This window comes from Erpetoichthys calabaricus, chromosome 1 (assembly GCF_900747795.2).
Source record: "Erpetoichthys calabaricus chromosome 1, fErpCal1.3, whole genome shotgun sequence".
Classification (NCBI taxonomy): Eukaryota; Metazoa; Chordata; class Cladistia; order Polypteriformes; family Polypteridae; genus Erpetoichthys; species Erpetoichthys calabaricus.
In genome coordinates, this window is record NC_041394.2 from 95,357,956 (window position 1) to 95,380,976 (window position 23,021).

Here is a 23,021-nt window from a genome sequence, read left to right on the forward strand (position 1 = left end):
ATTAACTTTGCAAAGTTTAAGGTAAATAATTCTTGCATTTAGTTACAATCAAATATAAAACCTTCTTAAAGTACAATAGGTGGAGTTTTTGTCAATCTACTCAATAAAAGACAGAAGTGAGCATGATCAAACAAACTTTCCCATTGAATTCCTCAATTCTCTCACTCCAAGTTTAATGCCCATACATTGACTTAAATTAAAAATAGAAACCATTATTATTCTATTGCGGAACATCAATATCAAAAAAAGGATTATGTAATAGAACAAAAGTTATTGTTACACAATTAAAACCTAATGTCATATTTGGTGAAGTTCTTACTGGACCAATTAAATGACAAATAATTTTTATACCACAGATTCTTTTGAATGATCAATGTCCAGATATTCCTCTTCTACTTAAATGACAACAATTTCTTATAACAGTTGCATTTGCTATGACAATTAACATGTCACAAGGACAAACTCTTCAAAAAAACTGGAATTTACTTATCTAATGCTGCCTTTTCACATGGGCAGTTGTATGTCGCTTTCTTAAGACCAACTTCATGTGAAAATGTCAACGTTCAAATTGAGAAAACTGTGGTTCAAGGAAAACTAATTAGAACATTAGAACAATGTAGATGAGAACAGGCCATTCAAGCCCAACAAAGCTCGCCAGTCCTATCCATTTAATTCTTCTAAAAAAACATCAAGTCGAGTTTTGAAAGTCCCTAAAGTCTTATTGTCTACCATGCTACTTTGTAGCTTATACCAAGTGTCTTATCGTTTTTTGTGTAAAGAAAATCTTTCAAATGTTTGTGTGAAATTTACCCTTAACAAGTTTCCAACTGTGTCCCCATGTTCTTGATGAACTCCTTTTAAAATAACAGTCTCGATCCACTGCACTTACTCCCTTCATAATTTTAAACACTTCAATCATGTCACCTCTTAATCTTCTTTTGCTTAAACTGTAAAGGCTCAGCTCTTTTAATCTTTCCTCATAATTCAACTCCTTTAGCCCTGGAATCAGCCTAGTCGCTCTTCTCTGGACCTTTTCTAGTGCTGCTATGCTCTTTTTGTAGCCTGGAGACCAAAACTGCACACAGTACCCCAGATGAGGCCTCACCAGTGCATTATAAAGGTTGAGCATAACCTCCTTAGACTTGTATTCAACACATCGTGCTATATAACCTAACATTCTGTTTGCCTACTTAACGGCTTCTGAACACTGTCGGGAAGTTGATGTTGTAGAGTCCACTATCACTCCTAAATCCTTATCATAAGGTGTATTCTCAATTTTCAGACCACCCATTGTGTATTCAAACCTAACATTTTTACTTTCTATGTGTATTACTTTAAATTTACTTACAATAAATTTCTCCAGGCACAAATATGTCCAAGCCTGTATGCTGTTCAAGTCCCTCTGTAATGATTTAATGGATTCCAAATTATCTGGCAATCCACCTATCTTGGTAACATCTGCAAACTTAACCAGCTTGTTACTTATATTCCTATGTAAATCATTTATATACAGTATATTAAAAATAACAGTGGCCCTAGCACTGACCCCTGTGGAACACCACTCTTAACATCGGCCAATTCTGATTAGGTTCCTTGCACCATCACTCTCTGCTTCCTGTGTCTGAGCCAATTCTGCACCCATCTAAGAACACCATCCTGAACTCCAACTTCTTTTAATTTGATGCCCAACCTCTCATGTGGCACCTTATCAAATGCTTTCTGAAAGTCATTAATAAATATCATATGCTCAACTTTGATCATATCCTTTTGTTGCTTCCTCATAGAATTCGAGCATTTTAGTAAAACACGACCTCCCTCTTCTGAACCCATGTTGACAGTTCAGTAAAACTCCAGTACTTGCCATGTGCTGCTCAATTTTATCCTTAATAATTCCTTCCATTAATTTTCCTAAGATGCACATTAAACTTAATGGCCTATAATTGCTTGGATCTGCCCTGTCACCCTTTTTATATAACATATAAATATTTATAATTTTCCAGTCCTTTGGAATCTCCCCAGTGCGCAGTGACTTCCTAATAATATGTGTCAAGTGTTTATATATGTACTCGCTAGCCTCCTTAAGAACTCAAGGGTAAATACTATCTGGTCCTGGTGATTTGTTTGATTTCAGCCTATTTAATCTGAACAGTACCTCTACAATTTCCAAATCCTTCAGTACCTCCTTAATAGTTCCATTTACCGCTGGGAGGTTATCCACTTCCTCACTTGTGAAAAAGAAAAATGCAGGTTTAATGTATCCGCTATTTCACTGTCTTTATTTTTGTAACTGTAATTCCCCTTTACTATTTCTGATGCACTTCACCTCACCCTTGACTGTTCTTTTGCTACTAAAATACTGAAAGAATCATTTAGGGTCATCTTTCGCCTTATCAGCTATATTCATCTCCATGTGTCTTTTAGCCTACCTAATATATTTTTTAATGATTGCCCTCATGTTCTCATATACCCTACAATTCACGTTGGAGTCATTAGGCTTATTCACCTTATAAAGCTGTTTTTCCCTTTGCAGCTTCTTTTTTCATTCTTTATTAACCCACTGTGGAGTTTTAAAATTTCCTATTAATTCCAAATTTAGGAATGTACCTGTCCTGCATTACATGTAAAACATTTTTTAACTTGTTCCACTGCTCCTCGACTCTCTATACGCTAAAAAACGTATCCCTATCTATCCTCCATAGATTTTGCTGCAACTGCTCAAAATTTGCCCTACCAAAGTTCAACTTAACAATTTTAGTCTTTGCATCTGCCCTAGTGGTTCAATCACCTCTACACCCTCAATTCTGTCTTGATTATTACATAATACTAAATCCAGACAAGCTTCACACTGTGTTTGTGCTTTAGCATACTGTGTTAAAAAACAGTCACTGATTACTTCTAAAAACTCCTGCTCTTGTGCTCCTCCATTTGCAAGATTATCTCAGTTCATATTCGGATAATTAAAGTTCCCCATGACTATAATATCCCCTTGTATACTTGATGTGTATTGAAGTTACTGTCTGCATTGGGTGGTCTATAACAGGGGTTCCCAAACTTTTCAGCTCACGACCCCCAAAATAACCGTGCCAGTGACTCGTGACCCCCACTATCCTCGGAAGTGGTTAAAATATACAAATGTTGCGCGCAACGGTGCACATGCGCCAATGGGCCTATCCAAACATGAGAATGACAACACGGAAGAACACATTGGTCTAACAACCATACAATTTTTTTTAATAGTAATTTACTCATTTGTTTAATTTCAACAAAATATCTTATCCAAACAAGAGCATGACAACAAAAAAGAACATAACGCTCTAACAACCATATAACTTTTTTCATCCAGCTCAGAAAACATATCAATCCTTCCTATTTCAACTCGCTCAGTCCAGCGCTCAAGTTTTCTCTTGAATAAGTGGATTTTATCATTTAGCGAAATTATGTGGTGTTCTCACCTTGAAATGACATATTAAGTCCATTCAGTTTTTCAAATATGCAAGCCAAATACGCTAGCCTTGTTAACCAGTCAGGATCAGTGAGGTGATCAGCGAGCTGGGACCCATGCTCCATCAGAAATAAGCGCACTTCGTCCCGCAGCTCAAACAGGCGGCAGAGCACATTCCCTCGCGAAAGCCACCTGACTTCTGTATGGAAAAGCAAGCACTCATGCGCCGATCGCAGTTCGTTGCAGAGAGTGGCAAACAGTCTGATATTGAGTGGATGCGCTTTTATATTGTTGACCATTTTTATCGAAGTCTCAAGAACACGTTTAAATTCTGGGTCAAGTGTTTTGCTCGCAAGAGCTTCTCTGTGTATAATACAATGCGTGAATTTTACGTGAGGCGCCACTTGTAAGACTCTTGCTTTAAGACCTTTCTTTTTTCCCCAGCATCGCTCCAGCACCGTCTGTACACACACCGACGCACTCGCTCCAAGACAGTCTGATGGCTTTTTTAATTTGCATGTTTTTTAAATGTAACTATTAACTACTAGTTTTTATCTTTTGTTAGTTATGGATAAAATGTTATTTCTAAAAAATTAAATTAATTTCTAAAAAGTTTTTAAAAAGTATTTGATTTCTTGGAAATCATCCCGCGACCCCCCCCCCCCCCCCCCCCCCCCCCCCCAATGTCTCGCGACCCCCCACTTTGGGAACCACTGGTCTATAACACACTCTTAAAATAAGACCTCTTCCCCTTATGTTTTCCGGGCAATGTCACATGTCCTGACTAAGATGGGGCTCATAGTGCAACTGAAGAGGACTTACATTTAAATTGTGTTTAACATAAACAGCAACTCCACCTCCTTTTCTCTTCAGTCTATCCTTCCTGAAAAATGAGTATCCCTCTATGTTACACTCATCCCCATCTTTGTTATTTAGCCAGGTTTCTGTTATTGCTTTAATATCACAATTATGCTGTGCTACATACAGCTCCAACTCACTTGTCTTATTTTTGATAATTCTAGCATTAAAGCAAGCTATTTTTAATGTGTTAGTCCTTCTATACTTTAACGTTGGGTTAGAATTTACATTAGTACTCATTTTTATTTCTACACCATTGTTTGTTCCTCCATGCATAGATCTAAACCTGGCCTGTCGTAAATTACCTGTCCCTCCCTATTCACTAGTTTAAACAATCCTTGACTACCCTATATACACCTCCCCAGTACATTGGTAACCCTTCAGTTCAGATGTAATCCATCATGGCAGAACAGGTCCCATCTGCTCCAAAATGAGTCCCAATGCCCCAATGTCTCTGATCATTAAAATAAAGAAAAAATTCTGTGCATAGCACAGGCTAAATTCTAAATATAATATAATATAATATAATATAATATAATATAATATAATATAATATAATATAATATAATATAATATAATATAATATAACTAGCTGTGTAAGCCCTGTGCTTTAAAAAGCATGGGGTCCTAGAAACTATTGAAATCGTCATAAAAAAATTGAAATGTAGAGTTGTCAGGTGATTGAAAGAAACTACTCAGGACATCTCTTTCCAAGGAGCTTTCGTTTTGCTGATGTGCTCGCCTCTCTTCTGTACTGTATTATCAGCTAAGTGACTTTGTCTTTCTTTGGAGGTTTTGTTTTGCCAACGTGCTGGACTTGTTTGCATATCCTCAGAGGTGGAGCTCTTACTCCAACTCCACCTCTCCCTTCCGGGCAGACACACACACTTCCACATGTAGACATTTATATATAATATAATATAATATAATATAATATAATCTAATATAATATAATATAATATAATATAATATAATCATTGTCTCCCTTTGACAAATTAGAACAACCATCAAAAATGGAAGAATGAAAATTACATTGTGTATGGAAGGCATGATGGCTCATCTACTATTGCTGCCTCACAGCTATGTGATATTGGGTTTGAATCCTAACATGGCCACTTTCTGCATGAAGTTCTCGTGCACTGTTTGTAGGGGTTACTACAGGAATTCCAGTTTTCCTCCCACATCCCAAAGATGCACCAATTAATTTAATTGGCCTTGTAAACATATAAAAATGATTTTATGGATTGACATTCCATCCAGATGATCTGATATTGTTGGTTTTCTGACATTCCTAGAACAATATCAAAGTGAATGATCCAGGACAGTCATCCAATTTCTCTCAATCAGCTTTAAGTTTAGTGTCTAACATCGTATATAAGGAAGTGCATAAAACACAATGTCCAAAGTTTGAATCAAACAGAAACTAACTAACTAACTTTTCACATTCACAAAATTGTTTGCAAAATCCTTAGACCTTGCATGTATTTAAAATTTCTAAAGTAACTTTGTTTTCTTTTTCTTTTAATCCATTATATCAAAAATATGACTTTTTCTGCATTTGAACATAAAATCCTTCCATTGTGATGTCTGAGTTTAAACCTGATTATTTGAAAACCGACTATCTAGCAACAACAAAAACCAAACAATATAAGATCCATCCAGTTCATCCAGGGTGGCTTTCTGCCTTGCACCCAATGTTGTGCAAAGCTGTAGCTCAATTTGAAAAGACTGCAAGGTATTTAGCGACTCAGAAATGAAAGAAATGGCAGATATTACTGCATATTTGGAGTTCAGGAGATTTCAGTAAACAGCTGCCTTGCACAATTAATTATTACATTTCATTCCTCTGTAGTAATTTAGGCATAATATGAGGCTTTATCCGAGGAGTCATAAAAGGCTGATTTTCTTAAGTATTGTTACATATTGTGTGATTCTCCAGTATGCTGGCACTAACTGGGTGCTTTGGCTCTGACTGTTATGCTCTTGTTTTATCTGTAGTGAATGGTGGATGGTCCTTGTGGACTGAATGGTCTGCCTGTAACGTGAGGTGTGGCAGAGGATGGCAGAAACGGTCACGGACCTGCACAAATCCAGCTCCCCTCAACGGAGGAGCATTCTGTGAGGGGATGTCTGTGCAGAAGATCACCTGCTCATCAGTGTGCCCAGGTAAGCCACCTGTACCAGGGCCCCAGGGTATCAAGTAGAAGTGAGTAACTATGGGAGCAGTACAACTGGGTAAAAAAAAGTGAAGAAAATATACCTTTTTCATGATTTTCCTTACAATAAGTTCAATTCACAAGATTGCTAATAATAATAATAATTCATTACATTTATATAGCGCTTTTCTCAGTACTCAAAGCGCTATCCACACAGGGAGGAACCGAACCCACAATTTTCCACAGTCTCCTTACTGCAAAGCAGCAGCACTACCACTGCACCATATAGTAGGCATACCAAGTAAACTGTGTCACATTGTGAAACTGATGCAGAAAAACCAGACCAGCACTGTAATGTGTGCTATGAAGACACCATTCATCCTGGACTAGTATAGATTGAGAGCTTTACTGTAACAATGAGTCAACTTTAGCTTCATTTTGTTTTTCATTTAACTAAAACTGATCTATTGGAGAAGACGTCAGAAGCCTACCCCACTAGAATTGCACGCTTCACCTCATAAGCTTTGGGACAACTACAACGAGAGCAAATTTAAATTTGTGGTAGCTTAAAATAATGAAAGAATTGAAAAATGTGATCTCTAGTTGCTTTGAATTATCTTTGGGATGAGCTCTTTTGGTCAGACTTTTACAGATGAGGTCCAGAAGAGTTGGAGCCAGAGGCAGAGCTAGACACAAGGCTAATTCTCTACTTCTTGGCATTAGTCTTAAAGTCTGGGGACCAGAGAGAAAGACACGTGATTGGTTGTATTGTCACTAAATCCTGCTGTTATAATCATTCCCCATAAATATAACAGAGTGTTGACCATCCTCAATCCCCATCAGAGGGGCTAAAACTGCATACTGTTGTCAGATTTTTGAATATTAAGCCTTGGTTAAAATATCAAACACAATCATTTTATTAGGTTATAAACTAAATATGGAAACTAAGCACCTTTTTGAGCGACTCCTGCTTCAAAGAAATTTTGTTTAACGCTGCAACCTTTTGGTGGAAGTTACAAGATGTGTCCACTGGGTGGCACTGCTGCTATTCATTTCTAATCTACAGTATATTACTCAAATCTACCCTCAGTGGATTTGAAATTCTAAATACCACAAGAGAATGGCTGTTTACAAGCAGTGTGATTTATTCTAACAAGGACTGAAAAAGTACCAAGCATACATCAGCTTTGAACTGATAAATCCCTGAAGATGTGTTCTGTTGTGTATTATGAAGAGAAGAAAGTATGTCGAACGTCAAACTTGATATCACACTGGTTCTTAATCTGAGGGAGGTGTCTGAGTGCATTTACAAAGAGGCCATTTATGCTTTTACCGAGTGAAATAAATCACTTGGGATATGCTCATTGTATTATATGGGGATGGGGGTGTGGTGTTATGCTTGTTAGTGTTATCTGTAAAAAGAGATGCGTGTTGAGCAACATAATACACACCTTCTGAGGTTTTTGCGAGTTCCATTCTTCTCGCAGCCAAGACTGATAAAATTTGCATTTAAATTAGCCTTGAACACCTCCAGCAATAGATGCTACCTGCAGAGTCGACAGACAAAGACTACATGCACAGCTCGAGGAAAAGATGAAGTGAAATGTGTACCAAACCTTTAGAGTAAGCCATTTCAGGCTACTGTGGTTGGTGTCCAAGTGAATGCAGGCCACAGCCCAAGCTACATAATACTATAACAATTATAAGTGAAGGAAAAGCCATTGTGGAATATTAAGTGGAGACAAGGGGCTACCAGATCTCTGTGAGTTACTTCCTCTGATTAGTGATATTTATAGTGTCTTTTTAGTGCGCCCCCTTTGGTTAATCCAGGCAGCTTTCAAACTCCATCACATACCATGGATAGATATATAGATAGGTAGATATGGCACTATATAAGATAGATAGATAGATAGATAGATAGATAGATAGATAGATAGATAGATAGATAGATAGATAGATAGATAGATAGATAGATAGATAGATAGATAGATAGATAGATAGATAGATAGATAGATAGATAGATAGATAGATAGATAGAACTTTAAAAAGGTCAATGCTGAATACCAAGTATATAATCTGCCTTTATATTCCATGCATACCCCCCACAACAATGAAAATGTGCATAGAAATCCTATTAAACAGAATTATGAGTTATCATTTTTCGATACACTCAGGATATGCGCATTCTTCACAATTGCAATATAACTTGGGATTCCCTACTATCAGCTTTTTTACATCTCTTTTGTTGTGCAGGATAATTATATGTACTGTGAATGGAAAACGAAAACAAGATAATTACCACACACTCAAGAAAATAACTGATTGTGGGAAACAAAATTTGAAGTAAAAACTATCTGTGTAAATGTATCTAGTTGTTACTATTTTCCGATAATTTAAGATCCCATGCTGCACAGATTAAGTGTGTCCTAGCTGAACATGATGTACCGTATGTGAGTTATAACCTAATATAACACATAATGCAGTATTCTGAAACCCACTTAATTCAATTAAGGGGAGGTGGGGACACCACTGGGAGCAAGGCAGGAAACAGTCCTGGACATGGGACAAAATGTCACCCAGGTACAATTTGGTATCCTCCATTAACTTAACCAGCACATCTTTAGTGACATGGAGAAAATATGCAAACTGTACAACAACCTGTTGCCGGATTCAAACCCAGGATACTGGATCTGTGAGGCAGCGGTGCCTGCCGCTGAACTTCCACTCACAACATAAGATGACATTTTCAAATACACTTAATCCAATTAAGGGTCATGGAGTACTGGAGACTATCCCAGAAACATTAGGTGCAAAGAAGAAACCATCCAAGACCAAGGGTCAGATTTATAAAACTTATATATGTCCATTCTGGGCCTCTTTTTGTGTGTACACAAGTTTTATAAATCTTTCCGTTCTAAAGATGGGATTTGTAAAAGAAAACTTGACAAGACAACTTGCATGTATTTACAGCAAATTTGACCCATCTGTATGCACCATTTAAAAGAAACCTGGGAAATGGCGACACCATTGGTCAAGTAGGGAAATGCAGCTGAACCAAAGGACAACTCAAACACATAATCTCTCTATTATAAAAAAAAATCTTGGAAAGCAAAAGCAAGGCTACGATACGTGATCTTCTCAGAAGGCATTTAAAAGACCCACGAGAGCAAAACTGACTTGCCACGGTGCATCTCGCGGGGACTGTAAACATAAGAAATTGTGCCAAGAGATTGACCCAGGACCGTCTCACGATGACGTAGAACATGAGATTCTTGCAAGACACGCCCTACTTACAATCTATCAAATAAGACAATGGGGCAACAAAACATTCAGTCTTGTGAAGGATCTGAGCACACACAGATCCAGGGTCTCAGCGCATATAAAGTGTATAAGGAAAATACGTTATAAATGAAACGTCGACAAATAAGCGAAGAAGAAAGCAGAGTGGAGAAAAGAGACTCAAAAGCGTTGGAAAGAAAAAAGAAAAAATATCCTAGATGCAAATTCAGAAAATAAGGCAAGTAATTATCAGCCCGTAACAAGTGGAACTGAAACAAAGCGCATCCAATCAGGCTTAGAATTAAAAGGCAGAGTAAAAGACAAAGTAGAACTTCATAAAGATGTTCACAAACGTTGGCACTATACACATGCAGAGCAGATTATGAAAGCAGTGCAATTCGAAAGGCTCCAAAAAAAAATAAAACGTATGTGTGATTCAAATGTGGAGAAAGTTAAGAATATGAAAGTAGGAAAATTAGAAAGTATAAAATAAGAAAGAAAAGATCGCAGTAGCGCAAACAAACAGAAATTAATACTCAAAAAAGGGAAAATAATCACCACAGACCAGGTGTCATAAGAAAAAAGCAGGACAAAGCGAGGTCAGAGATAAAAGACAGAGTAGAAAACAAAGTAAAACGTCATAAAGAGGTTACAAAACAAAACGGCCAAACACATGCAGAGCAGGTTAGAGATAATTCAGGATAGGTTTCTCTGTTTGGAATTTCAGCACAGACAAAGCGATCTATATCATCATCAGGTAATAATTTGTTTTGCAAAGTAACCAATAGGGCGGCACGGTGGAGCAGTGGATAGCGCTGCTGCCTCGCAGTTGGGAGATCTGGGGACCTGGGTTCTCCTCCCGGGTCCTCCCTGCGTGGAGTTTGCATGTTCTCCCCGTGTCTGTATGGGTTTCCTCCGGGCGCTCCGGTTTCCTCCCACAGTCCAAAGACATGTAGGTTAGGTGGATTGGCGATTCTAAATTGGCCCTAGTGTGTGCTTGGTGTGTGGGTGTGTTTGTGTGTGTCCTGCGGTGGGTTGGCACCCTGCCCAGGATTGGTTCCTGCCTTGTGCCCTGTGTTGGCTGGGATTGGCTCCAGCAGACCCCCGTGACCCTGTGTTCGGATTCAGCAGGTTGGAAAATCGATGGGTGGATGGATGGAAAATAACCAATAAATGCATGTGAGGTAAAACACGTTTTTGAAATTCTCTGACTTAAACTTCAAAGCCTTACAATATTTACATACTGTACTTCTGACATATCACCTATGTCCATATATTCGATCTCTATTCGCCTTTTAGTTATTTCTCCGAGTAATAATTTATCTTTTTTTGCGCTAATGCGATGTTTACTTTCTTTGTTATGATACTGTCATTTTTTTCTGCTTTCATATTCTGTATCTTGCTCTGCATGTGTTTCGCGCCTACGTTTTTTTGGGGATTTTTGAATTCCAGTTTTCATTATCTTTAACCTGACAAAGTCATTAAACACATGTCTCACTCACCTCATTTAAAAGATTCAGCATATTTGGACTCGAAAGAAACTACATTTTACACCTGAATCCAAGTATAGTTTTATAAATGAGACCCCAGGGCACCAGTCCATCATAGAACGCACAAACATACACACATCCACATTAGGAAAAAAGTAAGAATTTTCAGTTTTCCTAAACGTATGACTTTTGGAGGAAATTTAAGTGACAGGAACTTCTTGATAAAGACAGGAGAAAAGCAAAAGTAATAAGATTTGAGTAGTAATAAAACATTCTTGATACTCCAAACTTTCACACTAGCATTAGGCATGTGGAACAACTTACCGCATACTGAGTGAAGGTGAAATGGATATCAGACACACCACATGGAAGACATATTGGAACACGTTTACCAATCAGACATGCTTGTTGGAATGGAATTTGTCCTTACATTTGTAAAATGTAAAGTTTTTAGAACATTTTGACTACAAGAAGAACTGACACAAGACAGCATAAAAGAAATGTCAGTCCCCATATCGACTCTTTGCCATGTAGCCTGAGAAAATATCCATATGTGTGTGTTTTTAATAGGAACATAACATATATTATAACATCATCACACACTTGTTATTCAATTTTGCAAAAACTGTGAAATTTACTGGCATGTTGTCTGTCAGGGTTAGAGGTTCCATAAAAGGGAAATGGCTGTCACTGACAACTAGAGGACGCACAGAATCCCAACACACAATAGATGGATCTGTTGAGTGCTGTGTTGTACCAAGGCGAAAAAGGCAGGCCAGGAAATGGATTAAACAAGAACTGAAATCAGAATACAAAATCAGCATTGTTAACAAATAGTCAGTGTAGTGGAGGACTTGGGTGGATGGGCTTCCCGGCCAGATTGGTTGTCGGTACCTTTCCTGGCTGTGAGATCATAAGAAATGAAAGACAGAGGGTGACTGCCTCCCAAGGCCATGTATTTTGCTAACACACTGGGTGGCAGCATCCCTCTAATAGAGCTCCCATTTGTACCCCCATGGGAGCTGTAGTCCTGATGGGCAGTTCTACTGGGGTCCTTGGATGCCGCCAGGGGGAGCTGCTGGGAAAGGACTTCAATTTAAGGAGGTTCTGCCTAGCCCAGAAGTGAGAGGTTTGACATAAAAGGAGCTTCAGTGCTTCGCCAAGGTGAGTCAGTCAGATATGGAGGAAGGACAAAGCTCACCTAGGCAGAGTGGAGGAGGAAAAGGTAGAATAAAAAAAGAAAAAGAGATTGAGTTGTGAAAGAACACACCTTTTGAAATAAAAACATTTAATTTCATCCCGGGACTTTGGATGTTGCAGTTGTTTCTGGGAATAAGGACTCAGGCTGTGTCCCCTAGTGTCCACATCAGATAGCCCAAAATACTAACCAATACACATACTGTAAATGTAACAAATATACTGTACATAAAATCTCTTGCAATGAATTGAGACTAAATCATTAATAATACTGTTTTAAGTTTTGTTGGTACTATCAAAATAAATCATCTCAGCAAATATAAGCCCACCTTGCGATAATAGCTGTTAGAAAACATGATGTGGAAGAATACGCCTTGACACAGGAAAAAGGTTTGGGGCAGCCACTCATATATTTGAAATAAGGCTGCAAAATAGGCAATTACATGCAATACTGTTTACAGATTTGAGTCCAAAACAGAACTGACTCAAAGAAGGAAGGTTTTGTCAGGTTTTTAAGATTGGTCAAGGGAAGTGATGTCATCGGGCCCAGAACTGGAAGTGACGTCATCAAGCCCAGATGTGACATCATCAAGTCTGGAACCAGACATGGCATCATCGGGTCCAGGCAGAATTTCCCATTTTTGGTCTGCAGAGATAAAAAGATAAAGGATTATTGCACTCTGCCACCCACTGGCCGGGCATGGAATTACCTTATTTTTACCCCTTTAGCTGTCTACCATACGCACGTGTGTGACAATGGATATAAGCAGGAGATATACATCACAGGAATATATTTAAAGTATTAAACAAAAAATGCCAACGATAATATGTTCAACAAAAAACACATTACTCAACAATCATAATTAGCAAAGAGAGAAAAATCAGAGATATACATAAAAATGAATCAGTACTATGGAATGCAGAAAAAGCAACAAAAAAGGAATAATTTGCTTTTGAAACCTTTGATTTCAAAATGAGTTTAGGCGTGATATCTCTCATTTATATCCATTTACTAATAAGGTTTGTTGGTATCCAAAATCATAGACTGTTGGATATTTTTTAATACTTTAGAGTATCTTTCCAAGACAAAAAGGCAAAAATCAAGCTACTGGTATGCTAAAATGCTAAATGAGCATAAAGAATAACAAGCGTTTGTGAAACTGAGCTAAAAAAAAATAAAAAAAATAAATGAAGATGCCCAAGTTCATGACATCTCTGTTAATATATTATTAAATCTTCAATGTATAAGTCCGTTTCATCAGGGAGCTATCCTAGTAGCAGCAGGTGCAAAGCAAGGCCCAACCATAAATATGACACCAGTCCATCACAGGGCACACTCACAACACACTTTGGAGTTACCTGTTAACCTAACCTGCATATCTGTGGGAGGAAACCGTAGTAACTGGAAACAAAACACTCGTTATTAACAGCGACAAGGCCAGTATTCAAACCACTCTCCTTTCAATTGAGTATTTAACACGAAACAAGCTGGTGTAGTAGTTTGTGCCTCTGCTTCACTGCCTGAGAAACCAAAGTTCAATTCCCAGCTTGGTTTCTGTTTGTGTTGCAACTGTACTTTCTCAGCTGCACAGGCTTTCACCATTCTGTCCAGTTTCCTCATACATACCAAATGTTTGTTTAATACTTCAGGCACATGTACAGTAGGAGTGGGTCACAGGAAGACAATCAGCCTGCCATGGCACACACAGATGTGTGCATCTGCAGCTTAAACGTTGTCCCATCCATAGGGCAGGAGGATCTCAATTTATTGCTTGATGAGATGAGATGCATCCTTTTAACCCAAAGGCATCCAGTATGCAACTGGAGGCGAGCGCTTAACTGTGATGCTACAGAGCAAATTCCTAGACTGAGACAAATGACATTATGAATAGGATTCATTCTGTTCAGGAGGGTATATTGTTATAGTCTAGGCATGCATGGGAGTTGGGGACTGGGACAAAGCCAGCCTCACATTGCGTACAAGGAAATGTGCTGCCACAGCTTGGATGCTATTCTATCCACAGAGCAGGGGGAGTTCTCCCTTCATTGCTCACTGAGTTGGGAAAATGTCTTTGTAACTTGAAGGCTTCCAGTTCACAACTGGCAGGGAGTACTTTTCTGCAACAATATAGAGCAAATTGCCAAACTGAGATAGTTTGCGTGTTACACTATTAGGAAACTTTATTCCAGCATGAACTGAGGGAGTATTCTCAATTTGGAATGGTTCCTGGTATTTACCTGATGATCCCAGATTAAGCTCTGCCTCATCATACCTATGACATATAAAACGCAGTTTCAAAAAAAAAAAAGATGACAAAATGTTAATTGTGCTTCAAATATGTTTTTATTAGAGCTTTTAATATGTACTCCAAAGCTTCATGCCCTTTTTATGCCATAGAATGGGCAAGATTTTCTGCACTGTTATTTTGTGCTCCTCAACAAGACAGGCCTTTGTAAATATCCTAGGTGGCGAGGTCAGAAGGGGTTGGTGAATTCTGCCTTTGTTCACTTCCTTCTAACCATTTATTCTTTAGAGAGTACACTTCATAGCACATGCCTTCACAGGTTCTTCAAAAGCATAATATTCAAAAAAACAAGATAACCAACTTCATTAAGTAAAGTATGATAAATCACATAAAAAATAAACATAGAGAGACAGCATGAGTTTAAAGAGGACTCTGGGGAAGAGATTAAAGCATTTCTACACTTTCCCTTCGGTTTCTCATGTACTCCAGGAAAGTCTCAAAGGATAAGGCCTGGCAAACAGTTGACAACAATAACAGCCTAAAGTATGAAGAGTTTAGCTTGAAAGCACCAAAGCTAATATCTACAAGTCACAAATGACTCCCCATTTAACTTAGTGTGTCATTTAACCTTTCAGTTCTCCTACGATTATTTATAGACAGGTACAGTATGCTGTGTTACTATACACACAGTAGCCACTTTATCAGATACATCAATCTGGCACTGGGTAGAACCTTACTGAACTCTAAAACAGCCTGAATTATTCAAGGGACACATTCGATAAGGTGCCTAAGAGTTTAGGTCTTTGCTGACTCAATAGCATAATGCAGTTTTTGCAGATTTTTCAGCCACACATTAACATCGTGAACCTCTCGTTCAATCTCATCCCAATGGTGCATTATTGGATTGAGATGTGAAAACTGTGCAGCCGGTGGAGGTAACTGAAGTCACAGATTTATTGGCACAACCAAGCTGAGATGATGCGTGCTTCATGACAAACTGCAATATCATTGCTGGAAGAACCGTAGACTGTGGCCATAAAAAAAGACATATGGTCAGCAACTATGCTGTGGCATTCAATGATACTTGCTTAGTATTATGAGTCTTTATGTGTGCAGAGAAAACATTCCCAATGCCGCTACACTACCACCTCTAGTCTGTAACTTTGACAAAAAAGAATGGACCCACAGTTATGTGCCGCTTATGCCAAATCCTGACCCCATAGAAAATTATTTTTGCCAGAGCAGTCAATATTTTTCTGTCAGAATGCAGGTTAATAAAACAAAATAGTCAATATAAGACCTCCTCCCAGAAATTAGGCTAGAACTCCCTGGCAAGTCTACAATATCCCAGTAGGCCTTACAAGGTCAAACTAAGTCTTTCCCACAAACTTAAGGAGCATGCTTTATGGCCTATAAACCTAAAAGAGTGCCAAAGCATATAATCCTCAAAAAGAGAGGAGGACCATAAAACCCTTGGCCCAAAAGAACAAAACAGTCCTTCTTATAATAATTATTATTTTAAAAGATTTTGATGAAAAACCAAAACAAAGTAAATTCAAAAACAGACAAAAACGAATTATAAAATTGTTACCTCAAGGAGGGGACTCCAGGCAAACCAAATCCAAATCATACTAAATCATAAAGCCACAGGAATGCGGAAAGTCCAATAACCAGACAATCAAATAACAAACTGACAAAATTCACAAGGGAAACCCAACAGTGAGCCAAACAACAGAGGCACGGAAGCTAAAATCTCAGTGATCGTGCAGAATTTTTCTACACTTTAAAAAGAAGTGATGGCAGTCTCACAACTACTGCATCAGGGAGTCCTGTCCCACTATGCTCCACAAAGAAGAACACTGCAGATAGCAATCAAGATGGACATTATTACAGAAAGAACAGGGAATCACAAAATAATTGAACAATGGAAAAATACTAATTTTAACTTAAACAGAAAAAAATTAGCAAAACTACATTCCTTCATAAATATTTCAATATCATAGAAAAAAAATGCAAAAAACATACAAGAATTAACAGGATTGAAGCCAAGGATGAACCCCCAGCAAAACCACAACAAATTCAGCCTCATTTTCCTTTTCTTAGCTAAACAGATTGGAATCAGGGACGTGCGGTCAGGGGAGGCAGGTGTCATCATGAAAAGTTAAAAAACTAATAATCATAAAATAAATTTGTCCACTGGTCTGTGCTATAAGTTTGTTTTCTGTATGATTCCAATAACTTTGATCATTTTTATAGTCAAAATCGCTGAATTGGAACATTTTCTTTTCAAATACAGGGGAGAAACACGAGATGCGGCAACAACGAGCCTCACCTCACCTCGGAATGCCTGTCCCTCACACACTGGGTTGATGCATGCAATTGCCTATTGCTGTCTCTCTGTATTGCTGTTGCCAATATAATGTTTGCAGACATGTCTATTATACATCCTGACTTTCCACAGTCTGGCTAATATCTTTAACGAATGTGTGGGACATATCTAGTCTTGCTGATCAGACATGAAACCACAGTGAAAAGACACAAGGTGAGGCAGACAGTACCATGCTGCACTGAAGCATGCTCATGTGAGCCCAACAGGTGCTTGTTGCTGCTGTTCTTCTACGCAGAGGCTCTTGGCGCCAATAAGTTAGCAATATCAGAAAGTCAAGTGCACTGCAGTGGTCTGTTTATTTTTATTTTTTGTTCTGACTGACTGCCAAAATGGAAGATTAAGATTTTTAAAACTAAAGAAAAATAAGGAAGACTTTTACAAAAAATTGACGGAGATTTTCGTGGAGAAGGATAGGCACATGGACTTCATTTACGAATAAAGGTAAGACCATAAGTGGTTTTAAGGTCAAAATTGAAATCCATTTATTTGGTACACTACTCAATACTTTCATTTGTATTGAATGAGTATGAATTGTGGAATTGCAAGGGCAAATTTAGAACACATGGAGGGAGCAGAGCAAATGCGTCCTCTCTGCTCTCTCTCACCACTATAAATGTAACGTTCTTTCTTAGCCAAATACGTACCTTACCTATGTGTGTGTAAAGAAATGCTGATGAGATATGAAACATAACCAGAAGTCAATGTGCATGCTGCCAATTGAATAGTGAATAAGCTATTCTTTTGGGTTCATATATTTGTAAATCTGACTCTGAAGGAGTCAGTGCCTCACCAGCTGTGAACCTCACCACACGTCACTGAATCAAGCGTGGTCTTCTGATGCATCGGCCCATCCACTTCAAGATCAGATACGTTGCACATTTTGCGATGCCCTTTGTCATTTGAGAATTTCTGACCTTTCTGATAGTTTGAACAAGTATGGCTTTTTTCCTGGTGTTTTCACTCACACTCCTTGGATGTTTCTGTTTATTATACAATTCTCTGGAAACTCTAGACTGTATTGTGTGATGATCCCAGGAAGGCAGATGTTTCTGAGCAGCTTGACACACCACATGTGGTCACAAGACCACACATCTTAGCCATTCTAATATTTGGCCAAACAATAGCAATTTAGCAGATTCTTGTTCATCATGACACCAAAGTAGTGCTATGTTGCATGCTGGTCAAACATAAAAGTAAGGATTTCATTGTACACTGTACATGTGACAGTACTACTTCTAGTACTTCTAAACCTCTTGACCAAGACTGCATGCTACCTTTATTGAATTGTAGCCAAAGGACGGGCTATTTAGAGGAATTTGACTGTTAGAGTTAATGAGCAGGCAGGAATAACAAAGTGGCCGTTGAGTTTATGGATGCAACATTCTAACACTATACAACATAATCATTGCATACTAATAATGAAATTTGACAGTATGTCCTTATTGTATATCATATATGTTAAACAACATGTAACGTTTGAAACAGAAACCAGAGCCACCATGCTTCTTTCAACATTCATTTAAATGCTTAGAAAGCTTGACGATCTTCGACTCACAAGCCCATTTAAATAATTATGCTTTAAAAGTCCTTATTATTTTTACATTCTGACAAGACCTATTCTGCCAAACAGATCAGCTTTTCTGTTTTGCTTCAGCAAGCAGGTAAGCGGCTAGATTGTTAAATGTGACAGCTTTGGCTTTGACAGAAGCGATATTGATGTGCACAGTAGCCATGCTAGATGTTGTTTTTGCTTGATTTGATTTATTCATCTTCCACTAACTTGCATCCACACCTTTCTTCTGAAACTACAATTTTAGCTCCCAATTATGAGAAAAACAGGCATACTGCACCTTCAATGGGGGACAAGACTTTAACAGAGAGAATATAGAAATGCGGGACTAAACACTTGCCTGCCATTATTCTCTCACTTACTCTTCATTTGGCTTCAATTCCTTGCATTCAGCAAACCCCTCTTCTGTTAAAACTATGCGTAAGAGAAGTACAAACTACTAGGACCAACATAAGACATTTTTTGTGTTTTAAATATTTTATGGCAAACTGGCACTTTGCTGCAATCTTGTAAATAAAGAATGACAGACCATTTTTAAGGCTCACAGCTGTGTTTAGCATCTTAAAAGTGATACCCTGTCCTGTGAGACCGGCTGGTTTTTACATTGAATAATTTTTATATTAAACAGGCTCTAATTGAATATCTTGTTTTCATATTTTCATTGCAGGAGTTAATGCACATTTCCATTCCTTTTTCTCCTTGTAAATGTTTTTGTTAACTGTGTAATGTGAAAGATAGACAATGTGTTTTGGGGCAGGCTAACCTGCTTATAAGGCATTCATGGGGGGAAAAGGTGGGTCCAGGTGGATGGACCCTGGAAATGATGTCGGCGTGCAGAAGCCATCAATCTTCCTTTCTGCAGAGGGAGGAAAAGAGAGATCATCATTACATTGTGTCACCTCCTGTCTCGATGGAGAATTATCGTCGTCAAAGCTAATAAGATGTCTTCCAAGCACACATGTGTGACAACTGGAATTCATTTCATTGTTCCTACTACACCCAATTGATCATTAGCAGGCCCACAGTGGAGTGGCTCATTCTGTCTTACTATGGTTCAATCAGAAGGCAGCTTTAAAATATATTTTGGAATTAAGCAAATGATAAAATAAGTAAGCAAAAAAAATAGAAGTTATCAGTTCTGATGTGAGAAACATGACAATATATTTTTAACTATTAACCTTCAAATCTCGACTTAATGTTAGTTTGGACAATTTAGGTGAATAGAAACAGGATATAACTTTTTGAACTGAATGGCCTGTTCTCATCACAATTTCTCTAATGCTCGAACTAACGAAAAAGACAAACCTTTTGAGCCTGAACTGAATTAAACAGGCTCATTAATGGAGAGAGAGTTGGAAAACAGTCTATATCTTTAAACAAGGTCATTAAAATATTAAAAGGTAAGATTCTCCACCTGATTATTAAAATGAAGGCAACGTGCCCCCAGGGCAAAGATTATGAAGCACAAGCCTGCAGTAGAATGAAATTAATGTTGTCTTCTAGCTCAGAACCCCCCCCCTCCCCCCCACCCCCTTTGTAATGGGTTTTAGGTTCCCACTCATTAATCTGGGGTCATGTCCCACTCAAATCTGCCTGCCCTCTGGAATTCCTGGACTTGCCTGGATCCCACAGTCCTGACTAATGACACATTGAAAAGGCATTTAAAATAACAACACTACTGAATCCAACACAGGTTTTGTGGGTTGACAGAGCCTATTGAGGCAAAGCGCCATGAGGCAGGAGGCAGAACCAAAACTTGGAGTGAGAAACGGCTCATCACAGATCCTGCTTATATCTAATACACGTGTCCTGGGAATATATGCATTCTAACTGAGCTGCAAATAGGCAGGCCACTTTGGAAAATTTGTAGAACTAGATTGGGGATAAGATAGAGAAATGCTTTAAACAAGCCAGTGTCTGAGCCAGAAAAAAATACCAATAAGGCAAAAACTAAAACACTAACCAAAGGTTGTAGTCAAAGTTCACTAATTAGACTTACACCTAGTTACGCACACAATTTCAAGATCTTTCTTTTTATTCAGAAACTTAAACGCTGAAACAACCATGCTGCCATCTTAAATAGTAGCACATATGTGAAATGTCTGCCAATTATGTGGTAACAACCAGACATTGTTGCTATCAACAATATGGAGATGATTATGTGAGAAAACCCCAAATGATGGAAGCTGTTGCCCAAAACAAAACACAAAATGGCAAATATGCTTTAAGGTTATGAAAAATCTGAACACACTGAAAAATTCAATTAAATGTATTGCAAAACAGCTGAATTAAAGTCATTAAGTTGAAAAAGCAAGATTCAAAAACGAGTGAGGACAACCAGAATACACAGAGAAAATCTCATACAGACATTGGGAGAACAAGCAAACTCTACACAGAATGTGACTTGAACCCAGGAAACTGAATAGATCCTACCTTCTTTGACCTGGAGTGAAATAGCTGGAAATAGAAATGGATTAATAAATGAATGGTTAATGTAGTCCTCTTGTCAAAGTCTGATTAGCTCAAATCTGCTAGTGAGAATTATTTTTAAAAAAGCCTTATGTTGCACAAAATACTAAGTAAACAAAGAAGAGCCTCGAGCCACTATTATAAATGAACTCCATTAACCTGAGATGAAGACTGGATTCCTTCGGAACTGTGTCTGTTTGGAGAATCCTTGGGTACCGCTGGTTTGACTTTGTGTCGAATGAGCAGTTGCTCTTGGGGTCCCAAATGAGGTACATTACCTGCATTGTGAGGGAGTGTCAGTTACGGCACTACGGCCATGTGGTGCAATTAGCGAGGGTGATCCGGCTCGCAGGGTCCTCATTTTTAGGAGACCAGGCCAAGGGGATGCCCATTTAACATCTGACTACGGCATGAAACTGGATGAAACTGGACCGCGTGTCTGCCTGGGGGGTTGCCAACTGGGATCCCAAGCTGTTTCGTTGTGTGGTGGGTGCGGTAACGCGCTGTACCAGTGCATGCTCCCCAACCTGACCTGATGTCCTAGTTTAACTGGCAGGCAGTTCCAAACACTTTTTTCCTTTTCCCTTACACTTCCCATCTTTATTTTATAGCAGATCCCACTTATCTTACAATATAATAAAATGCCCTCCCTCACAATATAACGGTCAGTCACATGCCAGCTCAATGCACCAACAGAGACGGCAGTGCACACAGCATGGCATCCTGGCACCAGCTCTTCAGCTGTGACCACTGCACACCACCCTACTGCGTGAAACTGACCATATGTAGAAAGTATTTTATTTATTTAAACAAGTCTGTACTCTAAAGGACTGATCTACTAACCGGACGGGAGGTTATACTGTATGAGAGAACCCACAGGAAAACAGTGAATAAATCCAAGATCAGTATTATGGGATTAATAAAGTCTATCTTATCTAATTTAAAAACAAGATGAATTTCACAAAATTGTAAACTAAAATAGAGTAAAAATTAAATGAAGCCACAAGTCAAAAATAAAAATTTAGAAGAAATAAAAGTACAAACTGCTAAATAAGGGGATCTTAACATCACATCAAATCAAATCACATTTTATTTGTCACATACAAGTCATAAATACTGCACAATATTTAATGAAATGCTTAGTTGCTGGATTCCAATAATGTGTATTAGAAGAATCTTTAAAAAGACAACTAGTAGTAAATAGTCATCTCTTTAAATATGAATAAATATCAATATGTAAAATGAGAGCATTATATTAATATTATAAAAATAAATAATACATAAATAGCAATATTGGAGAATTAACAATTGTGCATCAATTAACTTTTGGTCCTGTCTTCATTTAGGGTGCAAATAGACTCTCTCTCTCAGTCTCTTTGAACGGGTCTTCAGGTAGCAGGCCATTGTTGGCATGGCTGGTATCTCTGATAGTTTTCTTTCTTCAGGTCTGACATTGCTTGGTGTGGATGTGCTGGTAGTGCACATTCAGTGATGCGTTCAGCTGACCACCACTCTCTGTTGAGCCTTGTGACCCCACTGCATGCTGTTCCCAAACCAGGCAATAATACTTCCTGTCAGGATACTTTTGATGGTGGATTCATAGAATTTTTTTAGCATCATAAAAGGCATCCTAAAATCCCTGAGGTGTCAGAGTTGGTAAAGGAGTTGTAATGCTGTCTTCACCAACGTGTAAATATGCTCAGAGCAGGTCAGGTCCTCTGTGATGTGCAGACAGAGCTATCTGCAACTGTCCACCCTCTCCACCTGAAAGCTAATAGAATTGAGTAGGGTGGTAGTGCCTCTGCTGCTTTCTCCCAAAGACAACAATCAGCTCCTTTGTCTTGCAGTCACCAGCATGGCAGACTTTCCACTATATTTAGGTAAGCCTTCTCATTGCTATTAGAGGTCAGGCCCACCACAACTGT

General features: G+C 38.4%; 1 protein-coding gene across 1 annotated transcript in view; it reads left to right on the forward strand.

Moving 5' to 3' along the window:
• The window catches only part of unc5db (unc-5 netrin receptor Db), a 759,038-nt gene that overhangs the window by 534,631 nt on the left and 201,386 nt on the right, over window positions 1-23,021 (forward strand). The window contains exon 6 of the mRNA XM_028803567.2: window positions 6,299-6,466. Within this exon, the coding sequence (XP_028659400.1) occupies window positions 6,299-6,466 (168 nt within the window). The remainder of the gene's footprint in view (window positions 1-6,298; window positions 6,467-23,021) is intronic.